At 37.7% G+C, this 19424-nt stretch overlaps 1 protein-coding gene across 8 annotated transcripts in view; it reads left to right on the top strand.

The window, feature by feature from the left end:
• STXBP6 (syntaxin binding protein 6) overlaps positions 1-7000 on the top strand; it is a 110547-nt gene extending 103547 nt beyond the window's left edge. For all 8 annotated transcript variants that reach the window (XM_054068700.1, XM_054068703.1, XM_054068705.1 and 5 more), the window contains one exon: positions 4226-7000. In XM_054068700.1, coding sequence (XP_053924675.1) covers positions 4226-4249 — 24 coding nt within the window. In that variant the 3' untranslated portion in view covers positions 4250-7000. The remainder of the gene's footprint in view (positions 1-4225) is intronic.
• The last annotated feature ends 12424 nt before the right edge of the window (positions 7001-19424 follow it).

The following is a 19424-nucleotide window of genomic DNA, read 5'->3' as shown; positions in this document are numbered from 1 at the left end:
TTATCATGCTTGTGCCAAAAAAAAGCATAGCTGCTGCTTTAACACTAGAAATCCTGGATTGATACCATGCAGTTCCATACAAACCTCTGTCTTACATATTCTTTAAAATGTCACAAACCAATTTATTTTAATATTTACTGGAATAATCCTGTTTGTGGCACATTTAGATTAGCATTGTTCAGATTAGTGGCCTGGGTACGGTATGAGATTGCTCTTGGACTCTTCCATTTAACACCACCACCTCTCAGTGATGATATCGATGCCAACGTACCAAACCATCCCTAAACAGAATCTTCTTGGATAGTGGGGCAAAAGGTTTGCTGCTTTAGAGTAAAGCATACAGTGCTGCTTGGTGTAGGAGGTTCAAAAATGAAAAATGCCTCTGATAGTTGGGCCACTATGAGTCTTGGTTGAGTTTTGAATAGGTTTCATAAGTATGTGTTGCCCTTTCATCTTCCACGTATGCAGAAAAGCAGTTTCACAGAGGAGGACGTGCTTCGATCAGAAACAGATCTTTTCAACAGGTTCCATTAGGAAAATCTTAATTAAAAAATCTAAGTATTAAATGATGCAGCATTGCAATAAAAATGCTGTCTTTGGTAGCCTGTGCTGTGCCATATTTAGAAGTATATGTTTAAAAAATCCTGATGTAATAATTCAAAGCAAAAATTCAAGGGAAACATAGCAGGAATGGTGAAGAAGCCAAAAACATCCACAATGCAAGTATTTATTTTAATAACCAAATACAAAATATGGGAAAATTCTCAATCGGGATTTTGTACAAAGGCATTTGAATTTACATGCCTGTGTGGCAGTAAGTAAGAAAGGATTCTGCAGGAAATATATAAGTGATGCAGAATAGAACAAAGGATAAATTCCATTTGGACTGTGAGCTGGGCTGAGATTTATGAAACCTTCCTGCCAGTCCAGTTCTACAGATTACCGGTTGTTAGAACCCAAGTAAGAAAAATTAATCCCCTCAGGCTAAATTAAGGTGAGACAACACCAAATGATTAGATGAGAGCTTAGAGGCAGCAAGAAACTTAAACTGGCAAAGCATAGTGGCAGGCAGCTTGAGTTCTATGTGAACATTTATAGGAAGGATCAGAAAGGGAGAGAAAAAGAGAAAGAAATAAAGATATCACCACCGTAGGATCCTGTGACAATGGCTGTGACGATGATGGTATGGTCATGACAAAGATCCTTTGGTGGCAGATGCTTGCACTCAAGCCCTTAGGGAGGTGCTTTTTATGCCCCTATGCCCCCCCACCAAGTCAGTCAGTGGTGTAAGGAAGGGGTACACCTCTACATGGGATGTTGTAACTGGTATTGAGCCAGCAGATAGGAACAGCGAGCAGAATGAAGCCCCCATAATCCGAAGGGCAATGGTTAGCAACCTGCTATGCCACTTAGACATACACAAGTTGATGGGGATGGGTAGGAACCACCTGAGGGTACTGAGAGAGCTGGCAGAAGTGCTCACCAAGCCACTTCTCATCATTTATTATCAATCCTGGCTCACAGGGGAAGTTCCAGTTGACTGGATGTCAGCAAATGTGAAGTCCATCTACAAGAAGGGACAGAAGGAGGATCCAGGAAACTACAAGCCTGTCAGTCTGATGTCAATGCTGGGGAAGGTTATGGAGTGGATCATCTTGTATGCCATCACACAGCCTGTACAGGACAACCAGGCAATCAGGCCCAGTCAGTATGGATTTAGGAAAGGCAGGTCCTGTCTCACTCACCCAATGTCCTTATGTGCCCAGGTGACACACTTAGTGGACAAGGGAAAGGCCATGGACGTTGTTTATTTAGACTATAGTGAAGCCTTTGGCCCCTTTCTCACAGTATTCTCCTGGAGCAGTTGGCTGCACATGGCTTGGATGGATGTGGTCTTCAATAGGTAAAAAAAATGGCTGGATTGCTGGGCCTGAAAAGTTGTGGTGAATGGAGTTAGATCCAGTTGGCACCAGTCACAAGTGGTGTTCCCCAAGGGTTAGTATTAGGGCCAGCTCTGTTTAATATCCTTATCAATGATCTGGATGAGGATATCAAGTGCTCCCTCGGTAATTTTGCAGACAACACCAAGCTGTGTCAAAGTGTTGATCTGCTTGAAGGAAGGAAGGCTGTACAGACAGAACTGGACAGGATGGATCGATGGACCAAGGCCAACTGTAAGAAATTTAACAAGGTTAAGTGTTAGGCCCTGCACTGTGGTCACAACAACCCCCTGCAGCACTGTAGGCTTGGGGAGGAGTGGCTGGAAAGCTGCCCAGCGGAAAAGGAGCTGGGGGTGCTGGTTGACAGCCAACTGAATATGAGCTAGCAGTGTGTCAAGGTGGCCAAGAAGACCAACAGCATCCTGGCCTGTATCAGAATATGATATGACCACCGGGAGGAGGGAAGTGATTGTCCCCCTGTACTTGGCGCTAATGGGGCCACACTTTGAGTACTGTGTTCAGTTTTGGGCTTCTCAGAGTAAGAAGGACATTGAGATGCTGTAGTGTGTCCAAAAAGGGGGCAAACAAGCTGATGAAGGGTCTAGAGACCGAGACTTATGAAGAGCAGGTAAGAGAACTAGGATTGTTAACTAGGACGTTAAGGGGAGACCTTATCACTATATACAACTACCTGAAAGGTGGTTGTAAGCAAGGTGGGTGGTGTTGTTCTTCTCCCGAGTAACAAGTCACAGGGCAATGGCCTCAATTTGTGCCAAGGGAGGTTTAGGTTGGACATTAAGGAAAATTTGTTCACCAAAGGGGTTGTCAAGCACTGGAACAGGGTGCCCAGGGGAAGTGGTTGAGTCACCATCCCTCAAGGTATTTAAAAGGTGGATAGATGTGGTGCTTAGACACAGGGTTTAATGGTGACTTGGCAGTAGTCAGTTAACAGTTGGATTCTCTGACCTTAAGGGTCTTTCGCAAACTAAATGATTCTATAATTCTACTTCAGCTATGCATCGGGTTATTTTAAGATGTGAAACACATAATGAAGACAGTAGAAGATGTGTGGCACAGAAATATTCTTTCTAGCATCTTTGCAAAACACCGTAGTCACTTGTTAAAACAAACAAACCAGTTTGCATCAGAAATAGTAGCACTCTCAGAGTGCTTCTGGTTCGGCTGTCAGGGTTTATTGAAGGAAAGCGTATACCTATATGTACTTGTGTAAAGGCTGCAACATAGCTCAACGTATCTATCAATCTTCTTTATGATACCTTTTTTAGCTTCCTCATTTTCCAGTAAAGAATTCCTTCCCTTTGTTTTTGATTGTACAGGAGCTCAGAGAAATGGATTTTGTATAATAAAATCTTGTTGTTGGAGTTGCCTGAGGGGAGAGAGGAAAGTGTTGGATGGAGCTCTTTCATGCTGAAATGCCTTCCCAGTATATCTCCACAAATAATTTTTAAAATGACATATTTGTGAGCATCAGCTTGAGTATCAAAGGCTTATGTCAATTAAAATGGAGTCATTCATTGATCAACATTTCATTGGTAGCAAGTGAGGAAATTTCAAGTGCCCCAAACAGTTCTGGTTTCTAGACAACTTCTTAGAGGGTTCACTCATCTCAGCTTTCTTAGCATGTTATAGCGTGTTATTATTTACACATACAAAATTATTATACTGAGCCCAAAACTAAGTTCTCTGCTTGGTTTGCAAAGTCTGTTTGTATAGACTCTTTGTACAGGGTATAAGTCACTGTAGCATTTTTTTCACCCTCTTATCCCTGTTTAAAGACATTTCAGAGCTGTTTGAAATGGAAATAATCAGTAATCACAGAGGTAGAAAGGAAATTGGGTCTTGATTTTTCATCATTATATAGTGGCAGAGCTGTTGAACAGGTATTTTAAATTATTTGTCTTGAATTTCTGATTGCATTTAACAATCCAAATCATTAGGTCTAAATGACCGTTCTTTTAAGCATGTCTTTGTTTCTAGTGTATTGCTGTAGCATTCCTCACAGGTAGCAGAACAGTGGAACATTGGGAAACACAGCTATGAAAGCAGATAAATCCTGCTTCCTCAGCATAGCAAAGGGAGACTTTGCCTATTTGTCACAGTAAAGGGAATGGCTGTCTATCTGTGTGCGAAGGAGTTAGGGATTTCTGGCATCTTCTGGAGAATTTGGTTTACTAACTCTCCAGATCCAGGCCAGCCACATAAGCTTGATATAGCTATTGTTACTTATAATCTGTCTTTAATTAATTTTTTTCTTTCCTTTTCAGCTTGCCATGAAGCACAAATGCTGAGATACTGCCAAAAGCTGAAATCTTCCCAAGAGAAACTGAAAAGGCTACATTCAGCAACTTTTACAGGAGATCCAGACCGCTGTGTCTTTTTTCTTCCAGTGGAGGGGCATTCTTTCAGTTTCTGCGCAGGAAAAAGTGTTGCATTTCTACCTTTTTGACTTACTTTTGTCCCTCTTTTGTAATATTGCTGCACAGTCCTGCAGTACTTTCTACCTGCATTTCAGTTGTTACAGGATTGAAATCAAACAGGGGAACTGGACCAAATGGCAGCCTGGTCAGGATTGAAATAGTAATATTCTTCCCAAGAAAGGGTATACTTTTCTTCATTTTATGTAACATCAGCAGAAAGTGAATGTTGGAATTAAACACCTGGGGTTGTAACTACAGTGGAAAATAGGCTGTTTTGTACTGAGAAACCGAAAAACTTCTTTTGGCTATTCAATGTAGTTTTGTGCCATCACCAGTACTCAGAAGTGCATATCTGAATTTCATAGGGTAATCGGTTACCAGTGATACATTTTGAATATTCCTATTTTTCCTTCTGGTTTGATTATTTGACTAGTGTAATGAAACCTACAGAATGTATGCTTGAGGTTTCAAAATTGAGGAGAAAAGTAATTTTTACACCTATACACGTATAGCTGTGCCTCAAAACACAATCTAGAATTTAGCAGTCTGGTATAAAATAACATTTCATTTCCTTTTTACCTGTGATTCTGTGGCTGAAGGCTAAAGCAAATGAGAATGCGAAGGCCTGGGAAAATGACAATTCAGTATTTTTCAAGTCTTCTGTTTTTCATAAATTCTACAGTAAGAATTTTTGGGAACACTTCAGAATTTTTTCTTATTAGAATTACTTTTCTGTTAGCTAGTAGTCTGATTTTTGAAATAGAGACTTTTAAAAAGCATGTCTTGGTACAATATAATTATAATTTCTAGTTTGGTTCTCAGTTTTCAATATACACTATCACTGGAAGAGTGACTCCCTGCTTCATTCTGTATTCACTATATGCAATACATGCACTGTAGTCTCTTGCAAAAATAAGTAGGGTACTCTTTTTACTTCACAGCTGTTTTCTTAACATTTTTGAAGATGTTCTAATATGCTTCTAGAACGAAGAAAAAAAAAAGAAAAAATGATTATGCACTTTTTTTTTTGAAACTGTTAAGCCAAAACCAGAAATCCTAGCAGAAGTTTCAGCCTTCATCTTCTGAAGTTGCCTGCTTTTCATTTTTTGTCCTCATGTTATCAGAGAGCCAGAAACCTGGCATTATATGAATGTACTGTAGTTTTCATTTTGAATGTAGAATAAGGTTTTTGCATTGTTAATGACACTGTACACTCTAAAAGCCTCAGAGAAGCACTCATAAGACAGATAAAAGCTTCTGTAGTAATTTAGAATATTTTAGTTACTGCAAGCTGAAGTAACTGAAAATCTCTTGGAAATGCCCATTTTGTAAAAAGATGCTTGGCTTTAGGAAAACATTCTCATTTGAACTAGGGACACTGACTAGTTAACTGATTGCATTCAAACTTTACATCTGAGTTTTTTTCCTGTAATTTAAACTGTTTTATATGAAGCTTTTTATTTAATTTCACACTGGGAATTGATAGAAGGGGTAAATTTGTCAGCTGTGTAACACCATACAATCATTTAGATCTATTTAGCATCAGCTCTAACAGTTACTACATGCAGCACTGTCAACTGAAAAGGAATTTGGCCACATCTGTTAGAACAGGCTCATTAATGACGTGAGTTCTGAACACTCTGCTGAGCTATGTACAATTAATGCTTGCCCTGGAAATGGGAAATGTCAGTAGCTTTCTGAGTGTTATTGTAATGACTATGGATATTTCTCCAAATTAACCAGGAAAGCAGTCCCTCATTGGAAATTAAACTTCTGCTAGAGACAAAATGTTAGGCTATTTTTTAAAAATAACTACATTAGAAATCAGTTAGGGAGTTAATTTTTGACCACATAACTATCTTCTATCATCATCTTTTCCTCTTTCTTTTTTAATTACATTCTGCTACTTACCTCACTAGTCTTTCTCTTGAGAGAAAGAAGGAATATGTTTTGAACTGCTGCCATCTAGCTGGTCTTCTAAGCTTGTCAATAATTTATAAGAAATGTCTAAAACCCCAATCAGATAAATCTGGAAAGAATTAGTTGTCTAAATTCAGATAAAATGGCATAGGTTTTCAGGTGTTTACATGATTATCAGCTGGACAGGACAAGGTCACAGTGGCACTGCTAAATTCCAGACCTTTTGTGAGCTGAACTGTTCTAAACCACTGTCCCACTGACAGTTTTTCAGCATTGTTTTTCTTAATATCCTCTAGTTAAAGTGTATCGTGTTATGTATCGTAACTCAGGACTTTCATCCGACCATCAAAAGCCATTTACTGTGTGAATTCTTAGTAACGTAGTGTTATTGAATGAAGGAAAAGCAGTTCGTCTGTGTTTACTTTCTTCTTGCTGTTCATTCAACTACAAGATTTGGTAGTTCTTAGAAAAAAAAATCAGGTGTATAAATGTCTATCCAAAGGTAAATCTTATAGTATTGCAGTTCCTTCTGGAACTTAGCTTGTAGTGTATACAACCTAGTGTCGTTAGATAGCCATGTACATATACTGTAATTCAGGTTAATGTTTCATATGAAAGAATGTATTTGTAAATTGTAACAACATCAATAGTTTCTTTATCTTTTTAAAGTTCTGCAAAGAATAAAAATAATGTCTTGTTAGACTTGACGACTGTACTGCAAATTCTTAAAAGTCTTAAAAGGCTAATTTTATGTCTACCGAAAGTTGTGCATTCTGTGAAATATTAACAAAAATGTGCTCTCTAAAAAATAATCTTCAAGGTAGGTAGGTTTTGCTATGCCAAAATCGTAATACTTGCTGGTATCTATTGTAACCCAGTTTCTTGAAAGTTCTCAAGTATGTCAAAACTTTGTGCCACTCGGGGAAGTGGGACCTTGTCTCTCTTGAGACATAACTGGAAGATCTGATTTTGTCATTAAATACTTCAACTGTGATGAAAAACACTGTCCTTGGATTATTTGAGTATATTATATTCAAAATATAAACTATTTGCAAATGGTATTTATTTATTTCACTCTAGCAAAACTGAATAAAAATTAGTTTCCACTGTAATACTGAAAACTTTCTAGAAAGAATACTGTAATTAAAAAAGTAACAATGAGATCTAGGTTGAAGGATTTCATGTCCAAGTGGATTCCAGACAGCAGTTAATACAGATTTAAGTTAGCGTCCTACCTAAAGGCTGAGCAGGTTAAGAAAACTGTTAATCTGCTTTTAATTTGTTATGACATACTTATTTCCAAATTGTTATTGTTTCTTTCGGCCATCTAGTTTTATTGATAGTTTTTATTAAAGCAAAGGCAATTTTAATTGCCCTGTGGGAATAAAACTGTAGAATTCTACACACAGAGAAGCAAAACCATATATTCAAATCAGGGCTGCTTGAGGAAGAATCATATCAAATATGAACTTCTTTTTTTTCAGGGTTAAACATGATCCCTAAGATCCTAATCTCAAAAAAGTACTGTTGTCAAATGGCAACTGGTTAAATTACTTCTGTTATAGGTAAATTTTGCTAGAATGCATGTCCTCCATCTGATGTTGATTTCCATAAATGTCCAGTCTATATGAAACTTTTGTAATAGAACACATAGTGAATCTAAGCAACCTTGATCAGAAGAGCATTTTATTATGATTTACACTTTACAATTTGGCAATTCTTCTCCATCATTATTGCCCACTTATCCTTTGAAAATAGAAAAATAAAATGTTTGGGGTTTTTCTGAGCTTTTTTTTAGATCAATTTCACCATTTTGGCATTTTTTCTTGATCTTATAATTTTCATCAATCATCAGCCTAGTCTGCTGCTCTATATAATATATGATATTATCTTATCATATATATATCTTCTGGAGAAGAGAAGGCTCAGAGGAGATCTTATAGCGACTTTCCGGTGCCTGAGGTTGGCCTACAAGAAAGCTGGAGAGGGACATTTTACAGAGGCTTGTAGTGAAAGGACTAGGGACAAAGAGTCTAAACTGGAGAGGGGCAGATGTAGACTAGTCATAAGGAGGAATTTCTTCACGATGAGAGTGGTGAGGCACTGCACAGGTTGCCCAGGGAAGCTGTGGCTGCTCCATCCCTGGAGGTGTTCAGGGCCAGGTTGGATGGGGCCTTGAGCAGCCTGATCCAGTGGGATGTCCCTGCCCATGGCAGGATGATTGGAACTAGATGATCTTTAAGGTCCCTTCCAACCCAAACTATTCTATGATCCTAAGTTCAAGCCTTACTTTGTTGAATTTCTGTTGCCTCTAAAGATGAGAGGACAGAGAGTTTTCTTCTGTCTTAAGTGTTCTCTTCTGGATAGAACAGAAAGGAAATGTGATAGAAATAAAATAAAAGGCTTGGGTAGTGTTTCGTATTCTATCCAAAAGGAATCATTCAACGTATTAATCGACAGGCTGGTGTGTAGCCAAAGCAGTGAGTTGGGGATTTTTTTCCCTATTTCGGAAAGAAGAGCTACAATAAAACTTTCTTTGGATTAGCATGGTCTGAAAATAAAGATTTCTACAAAAAGTGCATTTACTTGTAAGAAATACTAAGAAGTTAATGAGACTTCTTTCCAAAACATCTCCTAGTTTTATTAATACAGCATCTGGAAATATTTGTGATAGTTGTGAGATCCTTCATGTTGTAGTTTTGATTGACACCCCGATAAAAGGCATTTAGCCTTTTAAATAGATTGCTACACTTGTTTGTTGGAGGCTTTTAAGAGAGTTTGGCTCAGTCTGAAGCATCCCAGTGTTGCTCTTAAAAGATAAAGAAGTGTGAGCACTGCTGGTGCTGCAAAATCAACGCAGCTAAATTCTGAGGTGAAAGTGGGGAGTATGGGGGAAGGATTGGAGTCTCTTGGGTCACCATGTGAGCAAGTCAGAAACAGTGATGAAGTGCTAAGCAAGCCCTGCGATGATGCAGATCCCAGGAAAGAGGGCAGCAGTGGGGGGCGGAGGGGGCTTGCTGTTAGTGGTTTCGGCTGCAAGCTCTAGCAAAGTCTTCAGGACGCTCCTTGGGCAGCGATGGGGTGGTGGGATAAACCTATGTATAGAGAAACGTGAGTACCCTAGGTTTTTATCTTACCTGTTCTTTTATGTTGCTTCCTCATATGCAATTGTTAAGTATTTCAAACAAGCTTGAGAACAGGTCAGTTGAAAGGTGGAGCGCTCAAACTGCGTGACAGGTACTATTCTTCACCTGGCCATGAACAATTGCAGAGCTGCCAGTGTCTGGCTGAAGTAATGGCTGTACACAGAGGATCATTTGTAAGACAGATTGCTGAGAAAGGTACTATTTATCTACCAGGCAAGGTTTCGTAACCATTAGCATCTGTTCATAAGGAAAGCATCGTTAACTGTTGACTACTGCTGATTACCTCAACTTAGTAGGTGTTACATTACAATCCTTTTCTTCTGAAGTTTCTATTCTATAAGGCAATCTCTGCAGTGGCACTGAAAAAGGAGAAGCGGGTGGGAAGGAAAAGGTTATGTGCTCACATTCATTGACTGGGTATGTTTGATAGAATCCATTCTCTGTCTTTGTCTGGCACAGTAAATGTGTAAGGCTATTTATGGCTTCCCTCACTATCCTAACTGTCATTCCTAGTTACCCCTTATGTCCAGTCTTTCCTTATTCAGTACTGTGTTTTTCTATCATTACTCACTTACAAGACCCTCATCCCAAGAGGTGCTCCACAGCTTAAAAATCTCAGCATTTTAAAGGCCAACATGAAGTACAATCCTTAGCCCTCGGCCTTTGGGGTTTGAAAAGCTCCTGTTGTATTATCAATTAACTGCAGTGTGTTAATGTTTGTAGATGAAGATGTAGACATTCATTGCATGTAAAATAAGGATACTTCACAAGGTCAAAATTGTAGTGAAGGTGTTTCAGCATGACTGAAAGGGTTTAGTACAAATTTAATAGTTAGGAATTGATAGTTCTAGATCACTACCTATGTGTTTCTTCTGCAATGTTGCTAAAGATTTTGCTCCAAAGTCCGTGCCGAAGCTGTAATAATCAAGGTATTTATCATGAATGTAGTATTTTTCACCCTTCTGTGACAGGAATTCGAAGAGAAATATCAGATTTCTTTCATACAGGTATAAACTAAGGCATGGAAATAAGTAATATTGAGTAAATGAATGAGCAGTAATAGAACAGAGATCTGAGAATACAAAACCCAGATCTCTTTATTCCTAGTAGAAAATGTCAGGATTATAATGGAAACTTTTTTACTTTCTTGTTTTGTTAAAAGCACCAGAAATAAAAGTAGGCTTCTGACCAAGACTTCTTTTTTTCCTTCCTGCTCTAGCAGTATCTCATCTTTTATGGTGTGCAGTACGCGCCTACAAAGTCCAATGTGTGTTGTTACAGTGTTTGTGGAGAGAGGGAAGCGCCAGAGGAAAACTGGGCAAAGGTGGCAATAAAATCTCATTGTTTCTCTGCTTGGATTTTACAAGCAGTGCAAGAAGCTCTCAGCTTTCAGGCTGAATCCATTTGTATTAATGCACTGGAAGAACACAGATTAAAGTACGTGGGGGAATGCTGTGTGTGTATGCCTTTTGTCACAGGCTTCAGCAACTATAAGGAAAAATGTCTGTTGCCTTGTGCTCAAACTGCTCTCTGACATTCTCTGGTTTCGTGTAAGGAACAAAAGCATCTCTGTGTCAGAGCCACAGAGAGCGCCTTGTCAGTGTCAGCTTTCATTAGACTGCCCTTCTGAAACACACAAAATCTTCCTCTTAAAAGCATGGAAGAAGTAATTCAAGGAACAGAAGAAACCCTTCTAAAGTGTGAGAAATACCATCTCAAGAGTGCAAGTATTTGCTCTGGAAATGCATACTGCAAACGGTATTTCAGGCAGCCTAACTGCAGCTCCTGCTCAAGTTGTGCAGCGATCACAGGAAGCACAGAAAGACCAGAAGGTCACAGTAAAGAAACGAGGATGCAGTGGATCATCTTGGCCCTCAAAAGGCACCAGAACTCAGCATTTCAGGGGAGAAGTGATAGTCTGTGAAAACGATGTGATCTGTGGTTGTCATATAAGAAAAAGGCAAGGCAGCCTTAAATTTCATAGGATCACACAGAGAATTTACAAATAGAAATAAAGGCAGACATTTTTAACATAACAGCTTTAACTCAACTGTTTTCAAATTCCATGCCCTAAGCCGCAGGCAACTTTTCCGTTCCTAGTCAAATGCTGATGTATGTCAGAGGGCTTAGTTTAGTCCGAATGAAAGGTAAACAGATGTCCTAACTTCCATTCTAGCTGGTCAAAAAATGCAAGAAGCTGTTCTTTGGCCAACACTTCCATACAAAAATCTCTTTGCAGAGTTGGTAATTTTTTATTCCACCAGCTCTGCTAAGATTCCTCGGCCTGTGGTGGAGTTAAGTGAAAGCTTCCAGAAAGTATCTGCTGTCTTCAAATCTGGATTTTTTCAGTTTTGAGATTTGTAGCAATGTCACTACTCAAATGACACAAAGCCTTTTTCTCAATTTTGTTATTTTACAGCATAGTTTCTATCTGAAACATATACAGTGGGATTAATGGCCACAAATTGTATTCAAGTATATGATACTTTCGACATTCCAAGGACTGAGAAGCAACAGGGTAGCATTTTGCCAGACAGGCAGTGTGATTCACCAAATCAGACTGCAAGTTATTTCTGTCAGGGGAATCTAGAAATCTCTCCAAATTCTCTCTTTTGAAGAGAAAGAAGTTCTGGCATTAATCCCTGGAGAACACAGAACAGAGGCTTCCTAGGAGGTGGTGATAGGTAAGGATTGTTTTGTGTAAGCCAAGATGTAAGCCTGTTTGTATAATCATAGACTCCTTAGACAGATGTAGAGTCGATGGAGCACATTAGCAAAATCACACTAGTCTATAAAAATACATATTTGCCAAACATACTCAGCGAATAACCACTCCTTATAAAATGTAATCATATATTCAAATGAAACAGGAGAACATCTTCGAGTAAGAAGACAAAAGACTAATAGTTTTCATCCTGGCAGCTGTAGCTGATCCCTAGGAAAATGTTATAGGCACATCATCAGAAGCAATTCACATACCAGGGTTCAATGAGTTCCTTAAATTACATTCTGACAGTTACCTGGGTTCAGGCTTGGCCAATAAACGAAATTTGCTTAAACCACTTTTGGAGATACCCAGCTTTTGTGTGTTAGGCAAGCATGGTTTATTTCACAAATAGGAAGTCCAAAAGAATCTATGTGGCCAGTTTTTATTGCTTCACTAGTCAGTTAAGCTTGCTTGACACGGTGTGGCAGAAGTCACATAGCAGTAACAATTCTTATCATTTTAGTTACTGCAATTGGAGTAGTTTGCATTGTAATTCTTGGTCTCCCTTCTCAATACAGTGGTTTTGTTCTCTGTAAGTGCAGATAACAGATTTCCTGAGTTGTTGTGTATATTCTTTCTAAACATTAGTACCACAAATGTAATTAAAATGAACAATAAGCTGGTTTTGTTGCAGCAACCTTCATTTTTCCAAGTAAGCCCGGTATTTTTGTGGATTTTTTTGAGACGCTCTCAGAAATGTTTTGAAGACTGACATGAACAATATTTTGTGCAGGTCTGCTGAACTGAAAAATAAGAATAAGGTGTGCAGAAACCATTTCTTCTGCCTAAAGGCACTTACTGAGTTAATTGGCCTATTTACAAAAACTAAAGGGAAAATAAAAATGAAATCATTACTGTTGTAGGTGTTCTTAGCAGGCTGTTAAAACTGACTTTTATGGTCAAGGACATCCTTGGCCACCTCTGAATCTGAGATTTCAGTTCTCAGAGTGCTACAATAGCTTGGATATATGCCTTGTGTTAGATAACAACCTGCCTTTCTCCTCTTTTGCTTTCCCTTTGTTTTTCTCTGAAATAACAAAACCTGTCCCTGTAGGACGGAAGCGAGCCACACACTTTGAAACCCTTTTGCAATTAGTGGGGGAAAGAGAGGGTGGAATGTGTGGCATAGAACATTTATGTTCAGTCTTAATTGATTAAGACTTTCCTGCCCAACATGATAAATAGAGTCATTTAGAGCTTCTTTAAAAAGGCTGAAAAATTCATATTCTTCATGTCTCAGAGTTTGAATTACAAGAAGTAGGACCTGAGAAATATATTACTTGTGTGGGCACCACAGAGCGGCTTACCAGCTGTAGGCAAGGAATGCAAGAAGGAATAAAAGAATAGGTCTTAACTGGTTTAGGTTTACCACAGTGTATTTGATACAAGAAGAAAAAAGGACCTTCCAGGCTTTCTGGAGTATCTGAGAAATGTACTTTCTCACTTTTAATAATCGTTAAAGCTAGAATTCCAATGTCAACTTAAAATCAAGGGAATTAAAAGTTCAGTTTGTTGGTCAAGGTAACTTTGGGTCACAATGGAGTTAGGCAAGGCAATGCGTGCACTGGGTCAATTTGTCACTATCATTAATCTCTGCAGTCACCGGAGTCAGTTTCAATTTACAATAAATTACATCTTTATTGATTTGTAAACAAAACAGTCCTGCAATGACACTGCCATGAGGGATTCTCTCTTTTCAGATTTAGTTTAGGTTTTTTTTTTCTGTTCTAGACAAGATTTTATGCCCATGTCCTTGGCTGTGTATTCACTGTTTCTGTGAAAATAGCAACTGGTTTTTATATAAATATTTTTCTCTGAAGCACTGTCCCTGAAGTTTGGAATTGATCTGTGAACTTGTACAAGTCTCACAGCCAGCTAGTACTTGTTCATGGCTTTGTATGGAAAGGAAAACAATTCACAGATGCACAAAATGAATATGAAGGTATTCTATTACTTGTGCACATGCAACATACCCCCAATATATCATATTTCTAATTTGTAATGTAAGTCTGCAATGTGACTCATTTTTCACCTAAAAATCCTCTGTTTTCTGAGAAGTGAGACGTTTTGTATTGTTTATCTTAGGTTTTTATTTGCATCTCGGTAAGATGAAAGACGAGTTCACCTGACCTAGTTAACTGTCAAACAAATAAAAGATTTTATTAGGAATTTATTTCTGAAACAGTAAGATATTTGTCTACTTGATAATAAATCCTTGACTATCATGAGCTGAATCATTAGATCAGATTCTGCTATTTCCTGAAGCAAGATGTAAAGTACGTTCCACCACAGCCGGTGTTAGAAAATGTAGATTTCCTTACTTAGAACCAAGTGATGAGGTCAGACTGAATGGGTGCATTTTTTCCTTTTTATAGTTTTTCAGCCATGGTGATTTTTTTTTCAGTTCTTCAGGGGAAAGAGACTTCTAGAAGTCACTTTTTGTTCTAAATATCAATAATTAAGTAGTTGACAATTAGGCTGAGAAATAGTGACTCGAAGAAAAGCATAGTTCTTTGTCAAGTGATTGTTGTTCCTGCACAGTACCAATTATATCTGCAGCTGCAGAGTAGAGATCATGATAGTACAGTCCTTGAAATATGTTTTTAGTAATATCATAATTATAATGAATTTACAGAAAAGGAAAAAGCAATTCATGGCATTTTTCTTCATAGCACTTTTTGGTCATGAATTCAAGCATGACTATTTGCTCTGAAAGAGAGAAATGTCCTCATCAATCATCTAAATCAAAAAGCAAAAGTAGTATCGCTATAGTATCCTTTTAATTTTTTCCTATGACAGTATATACGTGAATTTACACATACAGTTCTTAAAGCATTACAGTTGTCACTTGAAGCAATTAAAACTGATAAACAGCTACACTATGCTATACAGTGTTAATTGTCTTGGCCTTTGAAAAATCACCAGAACAGTGTTACCATTATATTATCCACTAAACATTTCTGAAAAAGAAGTTTCTCTCTCGAGTCTCATAATTAATGTGCAAACTGTGAGGAAAGTCAAGAGTAGAAAAAAAAAGAAGGAAAGTTTAAGAGGGTTCCAATATTAATGACTCTGCCAGTTAACTTTACTGTTGTAGCTATCACCTCTTGTTTCATGGTTATTCTGCTTCAGATAAAATCCTTTCTATTATTAGTTCTGTTTTAGCTTATGTTCTGCCGTGTTCTCCATATGACAGCAATTGTTCTCTGCCATTCTTCTGATAATATTTTGCAAATTATACTAGGACTGTTTTTTTCTTTTTCTCTGATACAGTGATTTCTTGCAAAACATGAAGGGATGCTCTCTTGTCAAGAAACACAAGGAACTGGGGACTTTCTAATTCTAATTCTCAAGCTGTGGGCTCTGCTATTAATGTGCTCATCCATTAAGTAATTTTTGTTTGCCTGTTAAAGTGATACAAAGTTTAATCAAAAAAGGCTCTAAAATTATTAAATGTTTTTCAATATATTGCCTTACTCTAAGTACAATATATGAAATACTAGAATGCAGTTAATGCATTACTAGTTAATAAATAAGGTAGGAAAATAGAGCAGTTTCTCCACAACAATTTCATTTCCTCTTTCAGAAATATTTCTGATCTGCAATGTTGTGTTAATTGCTCCTTAAACTGAGGTAGCTGGCTGTATAGGAGATAATGAACTATTTTTCCCTAAACGTTCTTCACGAATAAGGTGTCTTCTCAGCTTGTGACAGTACATAACTACTATTGATTACCTGCTTTCTGTTAAATCCTGCTGCTGTTCAGCACTGAAGGGCGCATACGGGAGTTCTGACAGATTGATCAGGAGGTGCAGAATGCACTTTGAGGAGCTGATAGCTCTGACCTTCAACTAAGAAGCCGGTCCATGCTGCTGTGTAAAGTGCGTTCTTTAATTACAGAAGTAATTGCAGTGATATGCTCTCTAGGTTTAAAGAGAGAGAGACATGGTATTTATGTAAGTTTCTTTGGATACATGGTAAGCAAAGTTGCAAAGAGGGGTGTTAATTATGCCTGACCACAAGAAAAAAAAAAATAAAATAGAAAAAAACAACTTGTAACTTCCTTTGAAAAATGCACTTGATAGAAATAACGCAGGAATACAATGAAAAGGATCAGGAAAGCTGTAATGAACTTGATTTGACAGTATTACACTTATGGCAAGCAAGGCATTTGACTCACACAAAGAGGTAAAGAGGAAAATAGAGCTGGCATTGTCTCTAGGAGGAATGTTCGGTATGAAAAATCTCAAATTAACACTGGATTAAAGAATACTGATAATAAGAATGTTTTGGAAGTGAAACAGGATAAAAAATGCCAATTAAATATAATATTAATGACATATTCCAAGTGACATAAATGAGGAGCTGAAGCTGAATAATGTAACAGAAAAAAACAATCAAAGCAAGTGCAGTATTTATTGATCTCAATGATATCCTAATATCTCACAAAAGAAAGTGAGGATGTACATAGAGATACTCACGTTGACCATTGTCAAACAATCCTTACATGCCATGAAGTCCTGCACATTGAGAAAGAGCAAAAATAAGTGATGGGGAGTGGATTAGTTACCAGCATCCTGAAAAAATCTTGGAATTGTCTTCTATTTTTATGTTGAACTGAGGAAGAAAATCTGGAAGAAAATTGTTTGTACTGTCCTTTAGAAAGCATGACGGTATCAATGCTGCGTTATATGCATCATAAGGTAGCAGAGAATGAAAATGGTTGGAAACCTGAGGCTCCTGTATGGGGGAAAAGAGAAAAAGAGGAGGACTCTCCCAGATATGGTGACATGTTATTATCTGGGTTTGTATCTTGGAGAATAACATGTGAATGTAGCGTCCCACTGACGTGGAGATATGAGAAAGGAAAACTAAAAAAGAAGAATTAAAAAAAAATGACAAAAATCTCTGCCTTGGTCAAAACTAGGACATGATAGGATTGGCACCGTTTCTCTCCATCTATTGCATGTTTTGCTAGAATTGCTATTGTTGAAAAAATGCAAGATCCATAAAGAAGGGCAAAGAAAATAATTTAACCACAAATCCTTGAGTTATTTTCCTGCTTACCATATGTATCCTAGACCGCTAAAGATTTCCATATGTTAGGACTGATGTGCTCATAATTGCTATTTTGACATTGGAAGTTCAGAGAGGTTCAGAGGTTTGGGTTTTTTTTCTTTTTGGTGAAGAGAGAAGCATGGTAATAGTGTTTAACTTCCAACATAGCAAACAATAGAAAAAAGAAGGTTCAGATACTGATTCTGTGGTTGCTGAGACAGGACATTGGCAAGCAAGGCCTGGATATTGGCTTAGTGTGTCCTCGGGTTATGCTGGCTCTCCCTGTCCTATATCAACCTAAGCATGCTGGTTGCTTGAATTCATTTAAGTGGCAATATTAGATGCTGTTGGTTTACATCAATGCTAATTATTGTTGCTTTCAGTATTGTTGACTACAGAATAAATGGCATTATGATGCAAATAGTAGCACTTACCATAACATTTCACCGGGTCGTTTGCAAGGGAGCAGTGTTTAACATCCAGCAGAACACTCTGACTCTAGAGTGAAACTTAATTCAGCTTAGGTCTCATTCTCAGCTATGTTTGCACAACTTGCTTTAAGGGAAGAAAGAGGTTGTCTGATTTCTTTTCCTACCATGTGCTGTCCATACAGAATTGTAAGAAAAATCAGGTAATATTTTCTACACTAGATCACTACGGTAGTCACAATAGAAAGAAAGATGTCCTGCAGAGGATAAAGTTATATTTAGTGTATTCTGGTTCTTCTCCTCTTTGAGGACATCTGGCATAATTTTAAAGCTGGAATAATTCATTAGAGAACTCTTCCTGATGCCAGGTAAGAAACGCTGATGGCCATATTGGTCCTATTACTAGTTGTGATTAGTAAATATTGGATAGCTTTGGCATTGGTGTCTACAAGAGTGATGTAGATATCCTCAGATGGGTATCTACATCAGACAGGCTCAAAAGTGAGTCTTGGAGGATATTGTTAAAGGTGGAAAAATAAAACTGGAACAAAAGTACAAGTAATGATATGAGAATTTAAGACTGGACACCGCTTCCTTGTTCATAACAAGGAAGAAAAAGTGTCTCCTTACTTCTTTGATATCTTGAAGTGTTTGCTACTTTAGCTGATACACGTCTGATGTTTGGAGATCTTTGAATTTCAGCTCTGATTCCAAGAAATATGTGTACCGGAATTAAAATCCTGTATGTATAAATCTTCACGTTGTTTCGCTGGCCTTTTAGGAATAAATATAATTTCTTGTATGCTGCAGAAAACACAACTCAGTAAAAGTAGCCAAGTTGCAACTGGAAAAATGCCTCATGGGCTACTTGTAGGGATATTTATCCCTTGGAATTGTCATCATACTGTGATTGAAGAAACACCAGCACTATGTTAAGAGTGTAGACAATCATACCCTTATGACTTCCATTATTTTTTGTATCCCTTACTCCTTTTATAGTATTTATCAGATGACAGACTTTCTGCTCTCACCTGTTAAAGCAAGGTGAAACAGCAGGAAAACTTTGTGGTTTGTTCTATGATTAGAATCCACTTACCCTTTGGTATTGTACTGTTGGGGATTATTATTCTATGTCAGCAGTAAGAAGAGCAGCAGCTGGTTGAACGTACAGAGGAGGCAGGAATATTGTTCTGATAACTGTTGTCTTGATCCAAGAAGCCTTCATATTCATGTAGGTTATCTGGTAAGCCAAAAGAACATGGTTAGCTAGTCAAGTTGTTCATCTTTTGCATTATTGATGGTAGACACATGGAAAGTCCTAGAACACTGAACAGGGAATTTTGCTCAAGATATCAGAAGTGTATAAAATATTCAAAATAACATCTTTCTAACACTCATCCAAACAGCCACCCTATCTAAATTAAATATTTTTTCTTGAGCTTTCCATGAAGGTTATTGTTGTGGAGTTGTTGGGTTTGTTTGCTTTTTTTAAGTGAACTAAAACTGAGCTTTGTGTTTTAAAAAAATTGCCTCAGGTATTTGACTAGCAGAAAAAAACATGTCTGGGAGGCACTGTAGCTAAAGACTCATCATGACAGAAGTCCAAAATAAAAACCATTTGGGGCATTCACTTATTTGAACAAAAATATGCTTCTTCTGTGCAAAGGAACAATTTTTTTCAGAGAGATATCATCTTCCCTCACATTGATTCTGTTGGCTAATTTTTT

This window comes from Cuculus canorus, chromosome 5 (assembly GCF_017976375.1).
Source record: "Cuculus canorus isolate bCucCan1 chromosome 5, bCucCan1.pri, whole genome shotgun sequence".
Taxonomy (NCBI): Eukaryota; Metazoa; Chordata; class Aves; order Cuculiformes; family Cuculidae; genus Cuculus; species Cuculus canorus.
This window is presented reverse-complemented; position numbering and strand designations above follow the sequence as displayed.